The sequence below is a fragment of the Paramormyrops kingsleyae genome, chromosome 6 (genome assembly GCF_048594095.1).
Source record: "Paramormyrops kingsleyae isolate MSU_618 chromosome 6, PKINGS_0.4, whole genome shotgun sequence".
In the NCBI taxonomy this organism is placed as follows: domain Eukaryota; kingdom Metazoa; phylum Chordata; class Actinopteri; order Osteoglossiformes; family Mormyridae; genus Paramormyrops; species Paramormyrops kingsleyae.
The window spans coordinates 33,420,847-33,438,593 of record NC_132802.1 but is presented as its reverse complement, the minus strand read 5'-3'; the positions used below and the strand labels follow the sequence as shown (position 1 = coordinate 33,438,593).

General features: G+C 44.2%; 1 protein-coding gene across 1 annotated transcript in view; it reads right to left on the bottom strand.

Annotated features, from left to right (window-relative positions):
* Positions 1-17,747, bottom strand: part of klhdc8b (kelch domain containing 8B) — an 87,090-nt gene that overhangs the window by 24,132 nt on the left and 45,211 nt on the right. Inside the window, exons 3-4 of the mRNA XM_023825860.2 lie at positions 16,334-16,498; positions 13,209-13,433 (exon numbers count right to left, since the gene is read on the bottom strand). Coding sequence (XP_023681628.1) covers positions 13,209-13,433; positions 16,334-16,498 — 390 coding nt within the window. The remainder of the gene's footprint in view (positions 1-13,208; positions 13,434-16,333; positions 16,499-17,747) is intronic.

Genomic DNA, 17,747 nt, shown 5'->3' with positions numbered 1-17,747 from the left:
TCAAAGGCAGCTGGCTGCTCTCAGGGGAGACAGGAGAAGGGAGCGGGAAGGAAAAATGAAAGGTCTCATCTGGCTTCGGCCTTAGGGAACGGGATAGGATGGAGAGAAGCTGCCAGGCCTCCCACACGTTCAATACAACTCTGAGTGTGTCAGTGACAGATTGTAACATTGAAGCTGAATAATGCCCTCAACTATGCCGATTTTCAAAGATAAAAGTGTTTAATCGATAACAATATGAGGGGATTAGGGTTCTGTCTATGGCCGATGGCTCATACGCCTTAAGCCCTCCTCTATGAAAGTTCACTCCCAAAACCACCCAGCAGTTTCCTGCACAAACCCAAAAACTTTCTGAACAGAGACTTCAAGGAACAATTTGCAGGATACTACGCCTGCAGTGACCTTAACATGTGGGTGCACCCTGCAGTGTCATAAAAACAGCACGATTACTACATGTTTTATGGTAAGGGGGCATGGCTCTAAGAATAACAAAACCAATGAATCCCAATAATCACACACCAGCCACCACAACAAGCAGTAATTGTTATTGCTTTAATATAATGTGAGTGTACATAATATTATATTGTATATAATATTATATTATATATAATATTATATATAATAATATATATTGCAATAATACAAGTGTTTTAACAACCCCACTGGACCTGGCTGGGTACTCATTATGTTGCCCAGTCCATGTGGCATGGAGCTCAGAGAAGGTGAAGAGCAGGATGTAGCAGCCTGAAAATAAAACGTAAAAATTAAAACTGAGCTGGAGAGCTCCTGGCAAGGGGTGAACTGAAACGCCTTCCTCTTGTAGATTTCGGTATGTTACAGAGATGCCTCCCATGGAGCTGTGAAGGAGGAGCGAACGAAAGCAGTACTGCAACTGGCGGCCACACACGCGTGCTCCTCGGAAAGAGGAGAGCGGGCTCCTCTCTTTGTATTACATCTGAGAGCGGGAGTCTGATTAAACTGTCAGTAGTGCTCCTGTTCTGATTGTATCCTATTCATTTAGGCATTTATGCCTGATTTTACTTGTCCCACTGAGTGTGACACCCATCTGAAACGCTATTCTATTCTAACTGGCATTCTTTGCAGCCGTGAGCTTCCCGCCGCACCTTCCTGTTTATCATATATAGTGCCGTCATTTCCAAAATGCTCCGATCTCTGCCGGTCCTGGTGGGTAAAACTCGCATGCCGCCACTCCTGCCTGAATACCAATCAGCAGACTATGCTGTCCAGCCCCCTCTATGGCCTTACTACCAATAAATGACTTGGGTTAGATGCTCCATTAAGCCGCAGAGCCGGCGTTTGGGGAGGTACCGATCCATCGTAAATCTGGCTTCCCACCATGGTGTATCTCAAGTGCAGCCAGCATTAAGATGAAAATGAAAGGAATGCTGGAAGAGTGAGCTCTCAGCAGCAGGACGTGTCAGTCCACCCCAGGGCCTCTGGAACTGAGGCTGCTTTAGTGAATGCGACCAATGGTGTGCTGTAACAACTCATCACATTTTTGGGCTCCGTTTGGGTAGTGGAGACCAAGACAACTGATGAACAGGGTCAATCGTGAATCAGACGTTTAATACAGACTTTTAATATTACAGCAACTAAACTCGGCTATATCTCCCGCCACTTAGGCTCTGAGCAGTAACTCTAGTGCTGTCATGCGCTGACCAGGGAAGCAGAGGCGAGGAAACGTAGAATCAGGGAAAATGCGGGGTTTAATGGGAACGAACACAAAGGAACAGGCAACAAAGCAGATTGACATTACAATGACTGGACTGGGGAAACAAACGGAAACTCGGACTAAATACAATGGACTAATGACAAGGATCAGGAACAGCTGGTAAACACGGGGAATTCACACAGGGTTAACGAGGGGGCGTGGCACACGGAAGGAGAGGACGATCAGGGCATGACAAGTGCTTATAAAACATCATACGCAAAGTACACAAATTATCAAGTAAAAAGATACCAGATACAATTCAATAATTGTCCCTGGTGCCCCTACATATGAACCTCCTCCAACCCCCTACAATGATGCAGGTTAAAAAAAAAACCCAGTGATAAATTACATTTAAAAATCCATTACATACAACAGAAAATGAATGAAATCGGTTAAAGCTCATGCATATTTGAAAAACAGATTTCAACCCCTCTACGGACGAGATACCAGTTTGGATTAAAGATTTCCATTTTCTTGTCACCCAGTGATAAATGAAAACATCAAAGTCATGACAAACAAAACATTATTTGCCACGTTGTCTTGCATCTCCTGCCCATTCTCTGGAGATTATGGCAAGATTAAGTTCTGCTGGGCGGGAGCCTAAACCGCAGCACTTATTGTCTGACAGCACTTCAGGAATTCAGCAGAACACTGACAGATGGTGCTGAATAACTGATGCCGCACGTTCACCATCTTACCTGGCATCACACTCGCGCTTTTTTTCAAGCATTTCCTGTTTGTTTGCAAACAGTGGCACACTGGTGTAAAGCAACCCCTGCCATGGGCAGCCCACCCTACACACTAGGGCATGACAGGAAATGTGGGGAAGGGGTCCATGGGTGTTGCTGGGAACACTTTCCATGATCGCCCAGAACAGCCTCCCTGGATTAAGAAAGCAGCCGTTTAAAAGGAAAAAAAAAAAAGATACAGGGGAATATGATTGTTTGATGCAGAGATAACAGAAGAGGAACCCAAGACATGGAAGGAGGCCATCGTTAACTCCACAGACCACTCTCAGCCATGAGCAGTGTTACTACTGCCTTTGTGCTGTCCCTTGGGAAAAACAGCAATCTGAAGTATTTCAAATACGATGGCTGTATCTTCCTTGGATGGACATGTATATGGGTATCACACTCATTGTTTTAGCACCAAAACCAGCAGATTGGCCTCTTCTTACCTTTTTCATTGGTGGTTTCCTTCTTACATCAGTTCAGGAGCAAACTAGTCATCAGAGTCAGCTACTTCATGTAGTTGCTCTTAATATTGTCCATCCGTCCATCCATTACTGCTTAGGCTTGTACAGGGGTCTGGAGCCGATCTCAGCCAGCACAGGCCACCAGGCTGGGGTTCACCCCGGATGGGAAGCCAGTTCCATGACACATGCTGTCTCATATAATGGCTTGATACTTAGAAGCTGTAGTTTCATGGAGGCTCACGCGTATTGCATGAAAGTTGGTTCACTACACAGCACACAGAGAAACACGAGAGAGCATTATGCATTAGATAAAAGGATGAGCTGGTGTATGCAGGGAACCCGCATGTAAGAACATAAGAACATAAGAACTATACAAACGAGAGGAGGCCATTCGGCCCATCGAGCTCGCTTGGGGAGAACTTTTCTGTTTTCAGTAATGTCAGTATTCCCGGGGGGGGGGGGGCAGCCAGTTGACCTTGGACTCCCAGAGGTTTTTTTTTCTAGTTTTTTGTTCCTCGCCTCTGTTGTTTTCTGGCTTTCTTTATTTATTTATTCTTTATTTAAGAACATACTGTAAGAACATAAGAACTATACAAACGAGAGGAGGCCATTCGGCCCATCGAGCTCGCTTGGGGAGAACTTAACTAATAGCTCAGAGTTGTTAAAATCTTATCTAGCTCTGATTTAAAGGAACCCAAGGATTCAGCTTGCACTACGTTATCAGGAAGACTATTCCGTACTCTGACTACACGCTGTGTAAAGAAGTGCTTCCTTAAATCCAGTTTGAAATGTTCTCCTGCTAATTTCCACCTATGGCCACGAGTTCTTTTATTTGAACTAATGCTGAAGTAACTATTCGGTTGAACAGTATCCAAACCTGTTAGAATCTTATAGACCTGGATCATGTCCCCCCACAGTCTCCTTTGCTTGAGGCTGAACAGATTTAGCTCAACTAACCTCTAAGACCAGGAACCATTCTTGTGGCCCTACGCTGCACCTTTTCTAAGGCCGCAGTGTCCTTTTTAAGATATGGTGACCAAACCTGCACACAATATTCTAGGTGAGGTCTCACCAAGGAATTGTATAATCTTAGCATTACCTCCCTTGACTTAATTAAACTCCACAAACCTGGAGATATACCCCAACATCCTATTGGCCTTTTTTATTGCTTCCCCGCACTGGCGAGAATGAGACATGGAAGCATCAACATACACACCAAGGTCTTTCTCATAATCAGCTACTTTTATTTCAGTAGGTCCCATAAAATACCTGTACTTTATATTTCTGCTCCCTACATGGAGTACCTTACATTTGTCTATGTTAAATTTCATCTGCCAGGTATCGGCCCAGTCACTAATTAAATCAAGATCCCGCTGTAGCTGCTGAGCCGCTAGTTCAGTATCTGCTACACCACCCACCTTGGTGTCATCTGCAAATTTCACCAGCTCACTGTATATATTGGTGTCTATATCATTTATGTAAATTAGGGACAATAGTGGTCCTAAAATTTAACCCTGCGGTACCCCACTATGAACGCAGGCCCACCGTGACATTGTGCCTCTTATAACTACTCGCTGCTTCCTATCTTTTAACCAGTTATCAATCCAGGTCGCTACAGTTCCTAAAATACCTGTCGCTTTGAGTTTAAGTAAGAGCCTCTTGTGGGGCATCACAAGACATCAAAAGCCTTTTGGAAATCTAAGTAGATGACATCATAGGCCTTCATATCATCAACTTCCTGAGTAGCTTCCTCAAAAAACTCCAACAGATTTGTTAAACAGGATCTACCTCTCCTAAATCCATGCTGGCTATCCCCCAAAATGTTATTTGAGTCCAGGTAATCTACCATTTTCTCTTTGATTATAGCCTCCATAACTTTAGCAGTTATACAAGTTAGACTGATTGGCCTATAGCTTGACAAATTACTTCTATCCCCTTTTTTGAAAATGGGCGTTATGTTGGCATGCTTCCAATCAGAAGGTACCACACCTTCAGATAAGGATTTTTGAAACAGTAAAGTTAAGGGTCGGCAAATAATATCCCTCATCTCTTTTAACACTATAGGTAAGATGCCATCAGGGCCCTGTGATTTATTTATTTTGAGCTTAGCTAGGCTTTGCAAAACATCAGCTTCAGTTATATATATATTAGTTATAGACGATGCTGGATTAGTAATAAGAACTGGTAAGTTACTAGTGTCCTCAACAGTGAATACCCATGCAAAACTATCATTGAACTCATTTACTATATCAATGTCGTTTTCAATTATAAGACCCTTACTATCCTGCAGATTAGTAATTTCAGTTTTTAGAGCTCTTTTAGAGTTAAAATACTGGAAGAAACTTTTAACGTCATCCTTAGCCTCCAGTGCGATCTTCCTTTCGACATTCCTTTTAGCTCGTCTAATGTCATTTTTTAACTCAGCCTATAGATTTAGATACTCTTGCTTTATTCTGTCATCATCAGTTATTTTCCATTTCTGGAACAAAGCCCTTTTACTTTATACTTTATTTCCCTAGTAAACCACCTAGGTTGCAATTTCCTAGATTTATTCTTGCTGGAAACAGGTATGAAGTCCTCTTGCACTTGCAATAATGTGCTTTTAAAAAATTCCCATGCCTCTTCAACAGTTTTGTTATTTAACTCCATCCAGTTCACAGTTTCTAGTTTTAATCTCATACAATTGAAGTTAGCCTTCCTAACATTATATATTTTTGATTTGGACTTTGCTCTTCGGGCACTAAACTTAACCTCAAATTTAACCATGTTATGATCGCTACTGTCAAGTGGTTCTAAAACGTCTAATTTACCAATCCTGTCCTGGTTATTAGAGAAAACAAGATCAAGAATGGCATCTCCCCTGGTAGGGGTGTTAACAAACTGAGTAAAAAAACAATTCTGTCCTAATTCCACCATCTCCAGTTCATTTTCAGAAGAGCCAGTGACAATGTCCCACTGCATCCCCGGTAGATTAAAATCACCCATAACTACCACATAATTTTTATTGCTCATAATGCTCATAACAGAGGGTCCTTCAAAACAATCAGCCCGATGTGGCGATGCTGGTCCTGGGTGATAATGCCTAGCAGACAGCAGGTGGGTTAAAGCCACACCCTTTCTTACCCTGGTGAAAAACAGTACAGTAGACCAGGACCAGACATTTAACATAATCCCTGACCAGAATTCTCTCCATACAACCATCTTAAATGGGTGGGAAAAGGATAAGGGTATTTAGAAAGTAAATAATTAGCCTGTTTATTGTTTTCCTGTCTAAATTGTCTGTTCAGCCGTCCGTTGATTTGCCTGTGTGTATGGCTGTTAATGTCTCTGTCTGTCGTCTGTATTTGCCTGTCCATCTGTCTGCCTGTCTGCATCCATCTATACAATCAGTTTAATTCTGTTCAACTTGCCATTAGTTATTGTGCTTGTTACCGTTCTCACTTTACTTCACAATATTAGGGATGGGGTGATGTGGGCTTGTCTGGAGAAATTTTTGTTTATACACAATTGGAAATAAATATAAAGTTGTCCTCCAACGAGGGGGGGTGGTGGCGGGACAAAAGCAAAAAAAAAAAGAAAGTAAATAATTATGCATTTCAACAAAAACAAACAAACACAAGAATAATAATAAGAACAATCCAACTTCTGTAAGTGCTTACCCAGTAGGCTATCCCACCAAGCACTTACCCAGTAGGCTGTCCTGCCTTGGGCAGTGGTGGCTTGATGGTTAGGGTAGCGCACTTGTAATTGAAAGATTGCAGGTTCGAATCCCCCACCAGCAAGTCACCACTGAGATACCCTGAGCAAGGTACCGTCCCCAAGCACTGCTCCCCGGGCGCTTAATTAGCTGCCCCCTGCTATGTCACGAAAGTCACATATGGGTCAAATGCAGAGGTCACATTTCGTTGTTGCACACTGTGTGCTGTGGTGTGTTGACAATGACCACTGATCACTAAATTCTAAAAATTCTATTCCACCAAGCACTTACCCAGTAGGCTATCCTACCAAGCACAGGTCAAGAAGCAGATACCACAGATGGGGGGTATTCCATGAAGCAGGATTAAGGGAAAGTCTGTCTTATTTCGATAAGTCTGTCTTATTTAAGTGAGAGTTCCGTTCCATCAACGTGTCTTAAATGAATCCCCGCTGAGCTCCCATGGTAACTTGCACCTCCGAACAAGTCTGCTCGGGACCAGGCTAACTGTCTCGCTTAGTTTAGCGTTGTCTCAAAGAACGTCCGTCGTGTGGGAACAGATTCCCAAAAGATCGTTCCGTCGGACGACATTCTGCGATTTTACTATTCATGTCATGTAATCTGTTGAATTATATGTCATCTGACATTATATTTTACATTATCTGATTGATTTTTTTGTTAATTTGTAAGGTGTACCAAAATGACATGATTTTGTTTGAGCTAGCGGGATAATGAGTCTTGTATATACGTATTAAAAAATGGAAGCTTGTAGTCAGTGCTGTGAGTAAAAGCAAGACGAGAAAGCAGAGAATAAAAACCATCTTTTCTGAAGTAAAGCTCTGCGTGATACTTTCATAATATGGAGAACAGAGCTGAGATTGCTACATAATCAATATAATAAAGCCTATAAAATCACGTCTTAGCATTCCAATTAATTCCAAAATAAAATAAAATCCCGTTACAGTGGACTCGCTTATAACGGAATTTCGCTTATAATGGACAAACAATTTCGTCTCCAGGGCCGCTTTTAGATGTGGTTCTGTTCGGCTATAACAGACATGCAGTTCTGCCTACAAGGCGTGTGGCGTGCCGGTGATATCCAGCGCAGATACGTACGTAGTCGGGATTATTAATAGTCACGTATCTGGTTAGGTAAAGTTGGATTACTACATGTACAATATAATAATCTATACCACAAGTGTGTCTGCTGGGGTGTGGCATGAGTAAATGGTGTCGTGTAGTTGTGTTCTGGGCATACAGCAACTCTGGATATAACGGACTGTTAATTGCCAGGTCCCTTGAAGTCCGTTATAACGGTATTTTACTGTAAAATAAAAGCGTACGCTTTTACAAAGGTCAAACATGAAATGCAATGACTGAAATTGAAAGAAAATCTGTTAAAATAATATGAACAGGAAGATATTTTTATATTTTGTTTAGTCACAGTCTACTTTGAAAGTTTATAAGTGAAAAGCAAAGACAAGATACGGTTATTTGTGCAGAACATTTCACACGGGTGTGACTGAAAGTATTTTAAGGAGATCAAATAATATTATACAATAACAATGACACGGGAACTCAACCCAGCTGGTTATGCGAATCGAACCAGCAACTTTCGCGTTATAAGGCGACAGCATAAACCACTGTACTACCATAACCATGCCAAGCACAGACAACATTTACGTAATTTGTACATTTAATCTGTCTGTAATGCATTGCCAAGCCAACACTCTGGTTGTGTTTATGGCCACAGTATTGCCTTTTTTAACGATTACATCTTTGTGTTTTTCATACAGCTCCATCAGCAGCGTTTGTTCTGCGGCGGAAAGAAACACCGATCTCGTTTTAAACACTTTCCGACTCATTTGGTCGATCTATCGTTCATCCATTCATTTGGGCTTCTTAAATATCGCGGGTGTGCGCACTAAGTGAGACTATGCAAGTCTGCCTTGAATAAGCCTCGATTAGTTAAAGCTGAACTGCGTTCGTGGAACGACATGAGGCTAAGTTTAGAGATGGAGCTAATTTGAGTCTCACTTTTTCACGTAAGTCTGGCTTTATTTAGCTACTTTCATGGAATACCCCCATGGTCTGCCAGTCCATCTCATGAATATAATAATAACAATGACAACAATAATAAACATAAACAATCCAACTCACTGAAAGGGAATAATGGCTGACATGTAAATTTAAATCTGTGAAAGATCTGGCACTCCTTAGAGAGAGAGGCTGAAGGGAGCAACTTCAGCATTAGCGGCGTGGCATGGAGTACGTGGGACTCTGTCTACACATGCATAAGCCCCTCTGAGCCTGTGCAGCGGAGCAGGGCAGTGAGTTTTATCCTAAAGGCCAACATTTATGTGAGGATCTCCCATAGATGCCTGGGGCCACCAGTGGGCAGCCTGGCTGCACCGTTATCTATGGAGGATTTATTCTCAAGGCTGCAAATTCTCCACAACATCTATGTGATAGAAAATAATTATATTAACTAGGAAAAGGGTAAATGGATTAGCTTCACATCTTACTATGGCACAGGACAAAAAAAAAATTCTAGAATTATCAAAATTCTAAAAATACGCAATGGACTGGCATCCTGACAAGGGTATCTCCTGCCCTGCATTTCCTGGGATGGGTCCAGCTGACCCTGCACTGGACAAGAGGTTATGGACAATGGAGAAGAAGAATGTAAATGTGCAACTACAATAAAGGATATATGAAATTCAAAGAAAAAAACATTTATTCATCCATCCAATCTCATTATACACCTTTAGTCACTATTCTCAATGTATTATTGGTATTATTTATACAAAAAAAGGGGTACTGCTTTACATTAACTGCACCTTCACAATACATTCATAGAACATTCAAAAGCAGTGTGTAAGTATACCTTAACATTCTAACATGCCTTAACAGCTATAATATACATTAATCACAAACATCATGTGATTATACAATTATAATTATTGTTATTAATATATATTACAGCTGTCAAATCTTCATTTTAAGTATTATGGATGCAATGCTCTAAGACATGTTAAGGTATACTTACATGCTTACATGCTTATGAATGTTCCATGAATGCATAATCAATGCATTATGAAGGTACAGTTAATATAAACATTACCAGAAAAAAATTATGCCCCTGTCTGTTTCTCCTAAGGATCTGCTGTGTCCTTCCAAATATTAACACAAAAAAAACTGGAAATGAGTCATTTAAATGTCTCAAAACACTGCTTTGGTTTAAAATTTATATTCCAGTCATTTGTAGTTTAATAACCAATGCGTCCCCAAGCAGCAGGGGTGTCAGATGTCAGCCAACGTACCAGCTGTATCAACCGCTGACAATGGAAGACATTAGAATACATTAATGGCTCCCAGGCTCACACACTGCTTTGCATAACTTACTAACGTCCTCAGTGTGCATAACTGAAGGCTACAATGATGTTGGATTTTCAATTCCCTTAATCTGCTGACTATGGCATCCTGCCAAATGTAATTTTCTGCCTTAGTCTCTAGGTTATAGGGCATAAACGGATGGATTGTTGGATGGATGGATGGATGGATGGATGGATGAGTACTGTATAGACAAAAACTGCGCTGCCTAGTCAGTGATCTGTTAGTGCCAAGGCCCTGGTGTCTAGCTGAAAAAGTTTACCAGAGCTGTGGGACCTAATCTCCGCCATCTGCTGAAACTTGGGAACTGGGCTTTTGCAGGATCTGTCCACGAGGCCGGGAATCTGCTGCATTATTAGAACCGTGATATCCTATGTTAAAGCTGGTTACTGACCTTCACAGGCCCAGCTTATCTAGAAACTCACTGAATGCACAAACCCTGTAGCCCCCAGAGGGCGGCACAGCCAGTGTTCCAGAGCAGGGTGCAGGGAATTATCAGGCGAGGCCTAATCTGTAATTGGGGACACACCCTGCCAATCAGTGCCTCGTAATTACACACCGCCGCATTACTTTCAGGTTTCCAAACTACAGATGAGCTGCTAATGGAATTCCCGCCATGTCTCCACAAAGCAGGGTACCATAAGCTCAATTAACTCCCTAAATGTAGTCAAAAAGTTTCCAATACAGGCAGTTACATGCAAATGCTCTTTGAAACGATCATGTTCTAACAGGGGCCTCCGCCTACCACTGTCCTTCACAAATACTGACCCCGTCTCATTGTTAATACCATCCGTTACAGACAAAAGGAATAATCGTGTGCTTATTAAAAAAAGATCACACATGGTCTCAGGCTTCTCTATTAAGGCCTTGATATTAAAAACAGCGGCTTTAATGGCCAGCTTGCAAGCATCGCCGCGTCTCTGTAGATCCAGGGAACGTACTTCAAACATCAGTCTCCCCCAGAACCAGTGGCCCAAACCTGGAAGGAACAGCACAGGCCCCATTGAAGATTATAAAGAGGTTTTTTATCTCAAAGCCCAAAGCCTCTTTTCAATATTCTGATAAGCAGAAGTGATAGATTATGGGGAAACCTTGCCTTCAAATGTGTCAAATGCCACCATAATGTCTCAGCCAAACAAATGAGTGGGGATGAAAAACTCCCCATATAAATTGCTTTAATGTTTTAGAAACTGCCAAACTTGGGGGAGATTTAAAAAAAAAAATTAAAATCCAGCATTATCACAAGGTGACATTATAGCATTCTTAATATGAATATGAAAATACAGAAGGGGTAAAGTACAAGTGATACTCTGTTAATCCCGACTTCAAAGGATGAATAATTAAAAGTACAGTGGTGGAACATGAAAGGCTGGAGCCTGCCTTCCCTCCCTCGATGACTGATGTATTTGAAAATCATGGATCCTGCATATAACCACGTCTCCTTAAGGTAAAAAGGGACACATACAGATGCGGAAAAAACTAAGAGGCCACAGCACAATTTTTTGTTTCACTCATTTCTCAATCTATGGTTATGCGTCTGTGAATAATATATATATTTTTTACAAACAGCAGCCTGGTTCTTCCCTGTTTCTAATGAAGGGCTTCTTCCTTGCTTTGTGGGACTTCAGTCCTGCTTCAAGGAGCCTGTTATGAACTGTCCTAGCAGTGCACTTCACACCTGCGCTTAATGTTTCCCATTCCTTTTGAAGGTCATTGATGTCATCCTACGATTCATGAGAAACTGTCGGATAAGTTAACGGACTGACTCGTCTTTGAGCCGCAGTTTATAAAATTTTGCCCAGCTGGTTCCTGAACATCTCAGGGGCATCAGACCCGTGATCCTCGCTTACAGATGAGTGGTCAGGTGGCACTGGAGCCGCGATCCCGTGACGGCCCCATCTGATAATGATACAGCCCCCGCTTTTAATGTCATCTCATTGACCAAGAACTCTGCCATCCTTGTCCACTGTGTCCTTTACAAAATGAGCAGCCCCTTGTCTCATTGCCATGTTAGCTTTAACACACAGATCAATCATCAGCCCACCTCATATTCTGGCCCACCATCACAATTATATGAGTCACATCCTCAAAAGGACCGGCGCATTGATGGCACACCTGTACCTAACGTATAATTATACAACTCGGCGCTTTTGATTCTCCTGTCATCCACGGAATACAGCACCGGGGCCTCCATCGCCGAGGGCCTAGTCTCTGTCTGCCTGCTAGATAATCAAGACAATGGTACACTTCCCTGACTCTCATCATTCATTGGATGGACATGTGGTGCAGAGGCAGGGGCTGGGGGGGGGGGGGGGGGGGGGGGAGGAGGCTGGTGACCAGGGAACTGAAAATAAACTGGAAAAGCAAAGATAGTGAGATGTATTTCGACACAACACCTAAAGATCTGCTCCACTGGAGCTAAGAAGATAATAAACTGAACATAGTGGCATCATTATAGACTCAGGCACAGACCCAATGCCATGTATGACAGAACAGAGCCAGGGATCTTGATCACACGGTACCCCTAACCCAGGGTGACTGTATTCGGTTCCACACAGGCACATTACACGGGTGGTGAAATTTTAATTTACCCCCGGACGTGTGACTGAAAATGGGTTGAAATTATAAAGATACCACAAATGACCAGATTCACTGCAGTTTCTAATGATGATTCAGTGCACTAGCCTGCAATCTTAATTCTTCATTCACAGCTGTGTGTTTTTGTTTAATTGAAACCAGTGAGCATTTTGTCTCAGTAGATCAATTAGAAATAAACAGGAAATAAACTCTGAATGGCATTTTAATTACTCACATCCCTTATGTGCATAAAGTAAATGGCTAACATGAGCCCTATTGTGCTATTCACGCTCACATGGATTCACCAGTCTCTTTCCCCTTTAAAACTCTTTCATGGGGCTGAGGGTAGGGGGGGTGGATTTCTCAGAATCTCGTGCATTTCTGGCACACCATATCACCAGTCCTACGAGAGTGAGGCTTTTTAATTTGCCCATAATTCCCATGACCTCGGCTGCTCCACCACCCAATGTCTCTTCTGCTTCTTGTGCTTCTCTCCTCTCAATTCCTTCTTCCCGACCGTCTGTCATGTAGCTCTGTAGTACACAGGCAGTCCTGATCTTACTAACTCAGGGCGACCGTGGCCAAGTCACCCTCTATGCCCAGAGGTTGGCGGGACCCACCCATCTCGGAGTCGTACTCCTCCATGGTGCTGACGAAGTGTGGCCGCGAGTAGAAGTTGTGTGGCCCAGGCTGCTGCAGGCCCCCCAGGCTGAAGAAGCTGCGGCCGGTGGTGGCACAGCCTGCGAATGCCCGCCGGCTGGGGATGCAGGGGAAGCGCGTCCAGCTTCTCATCTCCAGGTCGAAGGCCTCGAAGGCTGTCACCGGCAGCTTGCCCTGCCGTCCACCTGTGAAAGACGGCACATGGGGTTAAAGGGCACCGAAGAAGAGAGCGCTGAGAGGGGGGTGGGGGTGGTAAAATCTGATGGAGAAGGCAGCGGCCCTGAGGCAGCCTGAGAAGGACGACGGCGTGGGATCCAGAATAAGGCGGCGCGTCACGTTCACTCATGCATGCGGGTGGCATGATCGCAGGGTGTATTTTTAGACAAGCCTCTCGCAGCACGGATGCAGGAGTGAGGAGACCATCTCCTCGTTCTCTCTCCATGGGTTTACTATGTTGCTCTCTGTGGTAGTCAGTCCTGTACCCACCCACCCCCAGCCCCCTTGAAGCAAATCCAGACATGTGCACCGGCTACAGCAGTACAGCCCCGCACAAGGGTATGGGGTGGGGGGCGAGTTGTTTCGCCTGACACTGGCAGGTTTTCCACGCTGATCCGTGTCCCCCATTCCAGAGCCTCCTGTCACCAGGGTCCCAATCAGCATACAAGCTGGATAAATTAGGCCAGGCAGACAGGGGTGCACGTTGAGTACAGCCCCCAAATTCGGGGGCCCGCTGTCATTCAGAAATGCCTGCCATGGAGTATAAGCAAACCAAGGGTGGGGAGAACTGGGCTCAAGCTCCACTCCACCTCCTCAGGGCACTCAAAGGATGTACACATCACTGCACTGCCAAGACTCCCATCTAGGGGGCGCAGAGAACCTGTCAACAGTGAGGGCAGGGTCGAGTGCGGCGCTGTGGAAAATGTCACAAATTCTGCATGTGTTGAAATTCCCTCTCATCGCTGCCAAAGGGGGAAAGGCTGAGGGGGGGCGGGGCAAGGCTCACTCCGCCACTGATCCATTGCCAATTCTGGTAGTTTGTTTTCCATTGAGAGAGAAGGCAGAGGGAAGAGCAAGAGCACCCAGCCTCTGCTTACAAAGGAGACCAGCTCTCGCGGTAGAGAACAGAGGCCTTACACCAATAACGGCTGGACTTTTGGATAACAAAAGCATAAGGTAAAACAGAACTGTGCCAATGAGACATAAACAACTAGCCAAGATAACTGGTTCTGCTGGCGAGAGGACGCGGAGCAGAACCCAGAGCCCGCAGTGTTGGGAAATAGAATGGACCCCCAGTAAGGGGAACGTCTCACTTGATTAAAGCATCGCCTGTGCTGCCACCGCGCAGGAAACTTCAATGCAAAGGAAGATCAAAGCATGTGCAGAAATCATTAGGCTAACAGTAGAATCCCCCCCCAAACACGAACACACACCCCTCCCAAAAAACAGCATTCTGTTCATTAATGAGAAGCTCACACATGCCTTGTTCTGAGGCTTGTGATCTGTGCTGGGGCTGAGAGGGGGCTGTGCAGGGCGGGGGGGGGGGGCAGAGAGCATCCAAGGCACCATCTCCACGGCGACACATCGGCTCCTGCCAGTCAGATCACCTCAAGCCGCATCCAAGCGCATTTCCATAAATAAAGTGATTATCGGGCAAACACATCTGTCACCGGACCGCCTGGTGCAATTCTGCCACAGACCCGAGAAATTATGGCTCCATCCAGTCTGGAGTCTAATGATGCAAGTCCACTATTGCCGTCTGGCCTGGAATGAAGCTTGTTTGTCTGACAATAAAAACAGGATGACGATCACAAGACCATCGACATATGACGGCAAATAGACAAAGCAGAGATATGCAAAGGGACATGGCCCACGCACTTATCTGTCATGTGCCCTTCCAGTTCACATCGGGCTGTGGAAAATGCCAGGCAGTTCTGGCATAAGGATGTCAGAATGTGGAGATTTCAACCCATAATAGTTCATAAGAGATTTTAAAAAAATCTCCATGATTCATGTTCACATAATGGATGTTTTGGTGATGACAGAGGAGGCTATTATGAGTATTTGGGTCCAGGATACAGTACTCTGATGTGGGCTTGCTTTAAAAAAGCAGCATACCTGATACAGAGAGAGTGCGCATAAGGAACACATGAAATGAATCATTGACCACCTAAGCAGACTGCCCTTCCGGACTCACGCTGGCTGAAACCTCGGTTCTGACCGGCATCCTCTGCTGCCACTGAGTTGACAGGCAATCACGTGCACGGAAGGATTGTGTCCGAGGTGTCACCAGATCACTGGACAGCCGCTGTGATGCCACCTGATATGCCTGTCACTGGACTGAGAGGCATGTGCGGGGACAGGGTCCAAAGCTCAGCATCATGTGGGCCTTCGGCAGGCGGTGGTGCTGTGACGTGTGAGCTGAGCAGTCAGCCACCATGGGCCCAGGCCAGGTTAAATTACACGGTGAATTTCTGCACTGACTCGGCCAACGTGACGACAGCCATATAAACTCAATGCGGCATTCTGAACGCATTCAGAAAGGAGCACTATGAAAGGTTTAGGCTATGAAAGGATGTTTTGTTGGCCTGCAGTGTGTCAGAAACAGGAGGCTCAGAAGCATGCGATGGCACAGGCCGTCACAAATGCGGGTGGCAATACTCCTGCCCTTGTTTCCTGTTGTTATTATTAGGGCTGAGCAGAGCTGAGCATCACTTGTACTCTCTCTCTCTCTCTCTCTCTCTCCCTCTCTGTTACTCTCTCTCCCTCTCTCTTGTTACGCTAATGAATTTTCACTAGCCGTCAGTCCTGAATCTTTTCTTCGGAGTGACGGACTGGCAGCCTCAAAAAGAGAGCGTGCCGATAATGATTATCATCAAACACATAAGTAACGGTCTCACTGTCGTAAATATTCAGAGTAATCCTTTCTTCCTCTGAGCTCTCTGTGTAAAAACTCACACCCCCCTTCCTCAGGCGCAAGTAAGGAGCGCGCAACATGTCAGCTGAGGAGACTGAGAAGCAGCAAGGAGGACCTGGGGAACAAACAGGAGAGCCAGAGGAGAAGGAGGAGGAGGAGGAGCAGACGCACCTAGCATGTAAATCTTGTTCCCGCGCAGGAAGGAGGCGGTGCCATAACGAGGAGTCGGCATGGAGGACAACAGCTGCCACTGGTCTTTGGCCGGCTCGTAGACTCGCACCAGTGCCTGGGGGGTCGTGTCCACACCCATGCCCCCCAGCGCGTACACCTTCCCGTCTGAGGAGAACGCAGACACAAAGGGCACACAAGACGTAAGAACATAAGAACATAAGAGATATGGTTATTTGGCCCATCAAGCTCCTTTGGGGAGAACTTGACTAATAGCTCAGAGTTGTTAAAATCTTATCTAGCTCTGATTTAAAGGAACCCAGGGTTTTAGCTTCCGCTACACTAACAGGAGGACTCTTTCATACTCTAACTACACGCTATGTAAAGAAGTGCTTTCTCACATTCATTTAAAAATGTTCTCCCGCTAATATCCACTTATGGCCATGAGTTCTAGTATTTAAACTAATATTTAAAAAGCCAATTGGCTGAACAGCATCCAGACCTGTTAGAATCTTATATACCTGGATCATGTCCCCCCTTAGTCTCCGTTGACAAAGGCTAAATAGATGCAGGTCAGCTAACCTCATAACCTCATAAGACATTCCTCTAAGACCAGGAATCATTCTTGTAGCCCTACATTACACTCTTTCCAAGGCAGCAATGTCCTTTTTAAGGTATGGTGACCAAACCTACACACAATATTCTAGGTGGTGTCTTACCAAGGAATTATATAATCGTAGCATCACCTCCCTTTACTTAAACTCCACACACCTAGAGATGTAACCCAACATCCTATTGGCCTTTTTTTATCACTTCCCCACACTGGCAAGAGTGGGACATGGAAGCATCAACATACACACCAAGGTCTTTCTCATAATCAGCTACCTTTATTTCTGTGGAACCCATAAAATATCTGTACTTTATATTTCTGCTCACTGCATGGAATACCTGACATTTATCTATGTTAAATTTCATCTAGGTATCAGCCTAGTCACTAATTAAATCAAGATCCCATTGTAGCCTCTGTGCTGCTAGATCAGTATCTGCTACACCACCCACCTTGGTGTTGTCTACAAATTTAACCAGTTTACTGTATGTATTGCTGTCAATATCATTAACCTAAATATAAATATAAATTAGGAACAATAGTGGTCCTAAAATTGAAACCTGCGGTACCCCACTATGAACGCAAGCCCACTGTGACATCGTGCCTCTAATAACTACTGGCTACTTCCTGTCTGTTAACCAGTTTTTGATCCAAGCTGTTACAGTTCCTAAAATCCCTGCAGCTTTGAGCTTAAGCAAGAGCCTTTTATGGGGGACAACATCAAAGGCTTTCTGGAACTCTAAGTATATCACATCGTAGGCCTTTTTGTGATCAATTACTCTTGTGTGAACTCAAGTAAATTAGTTAAAC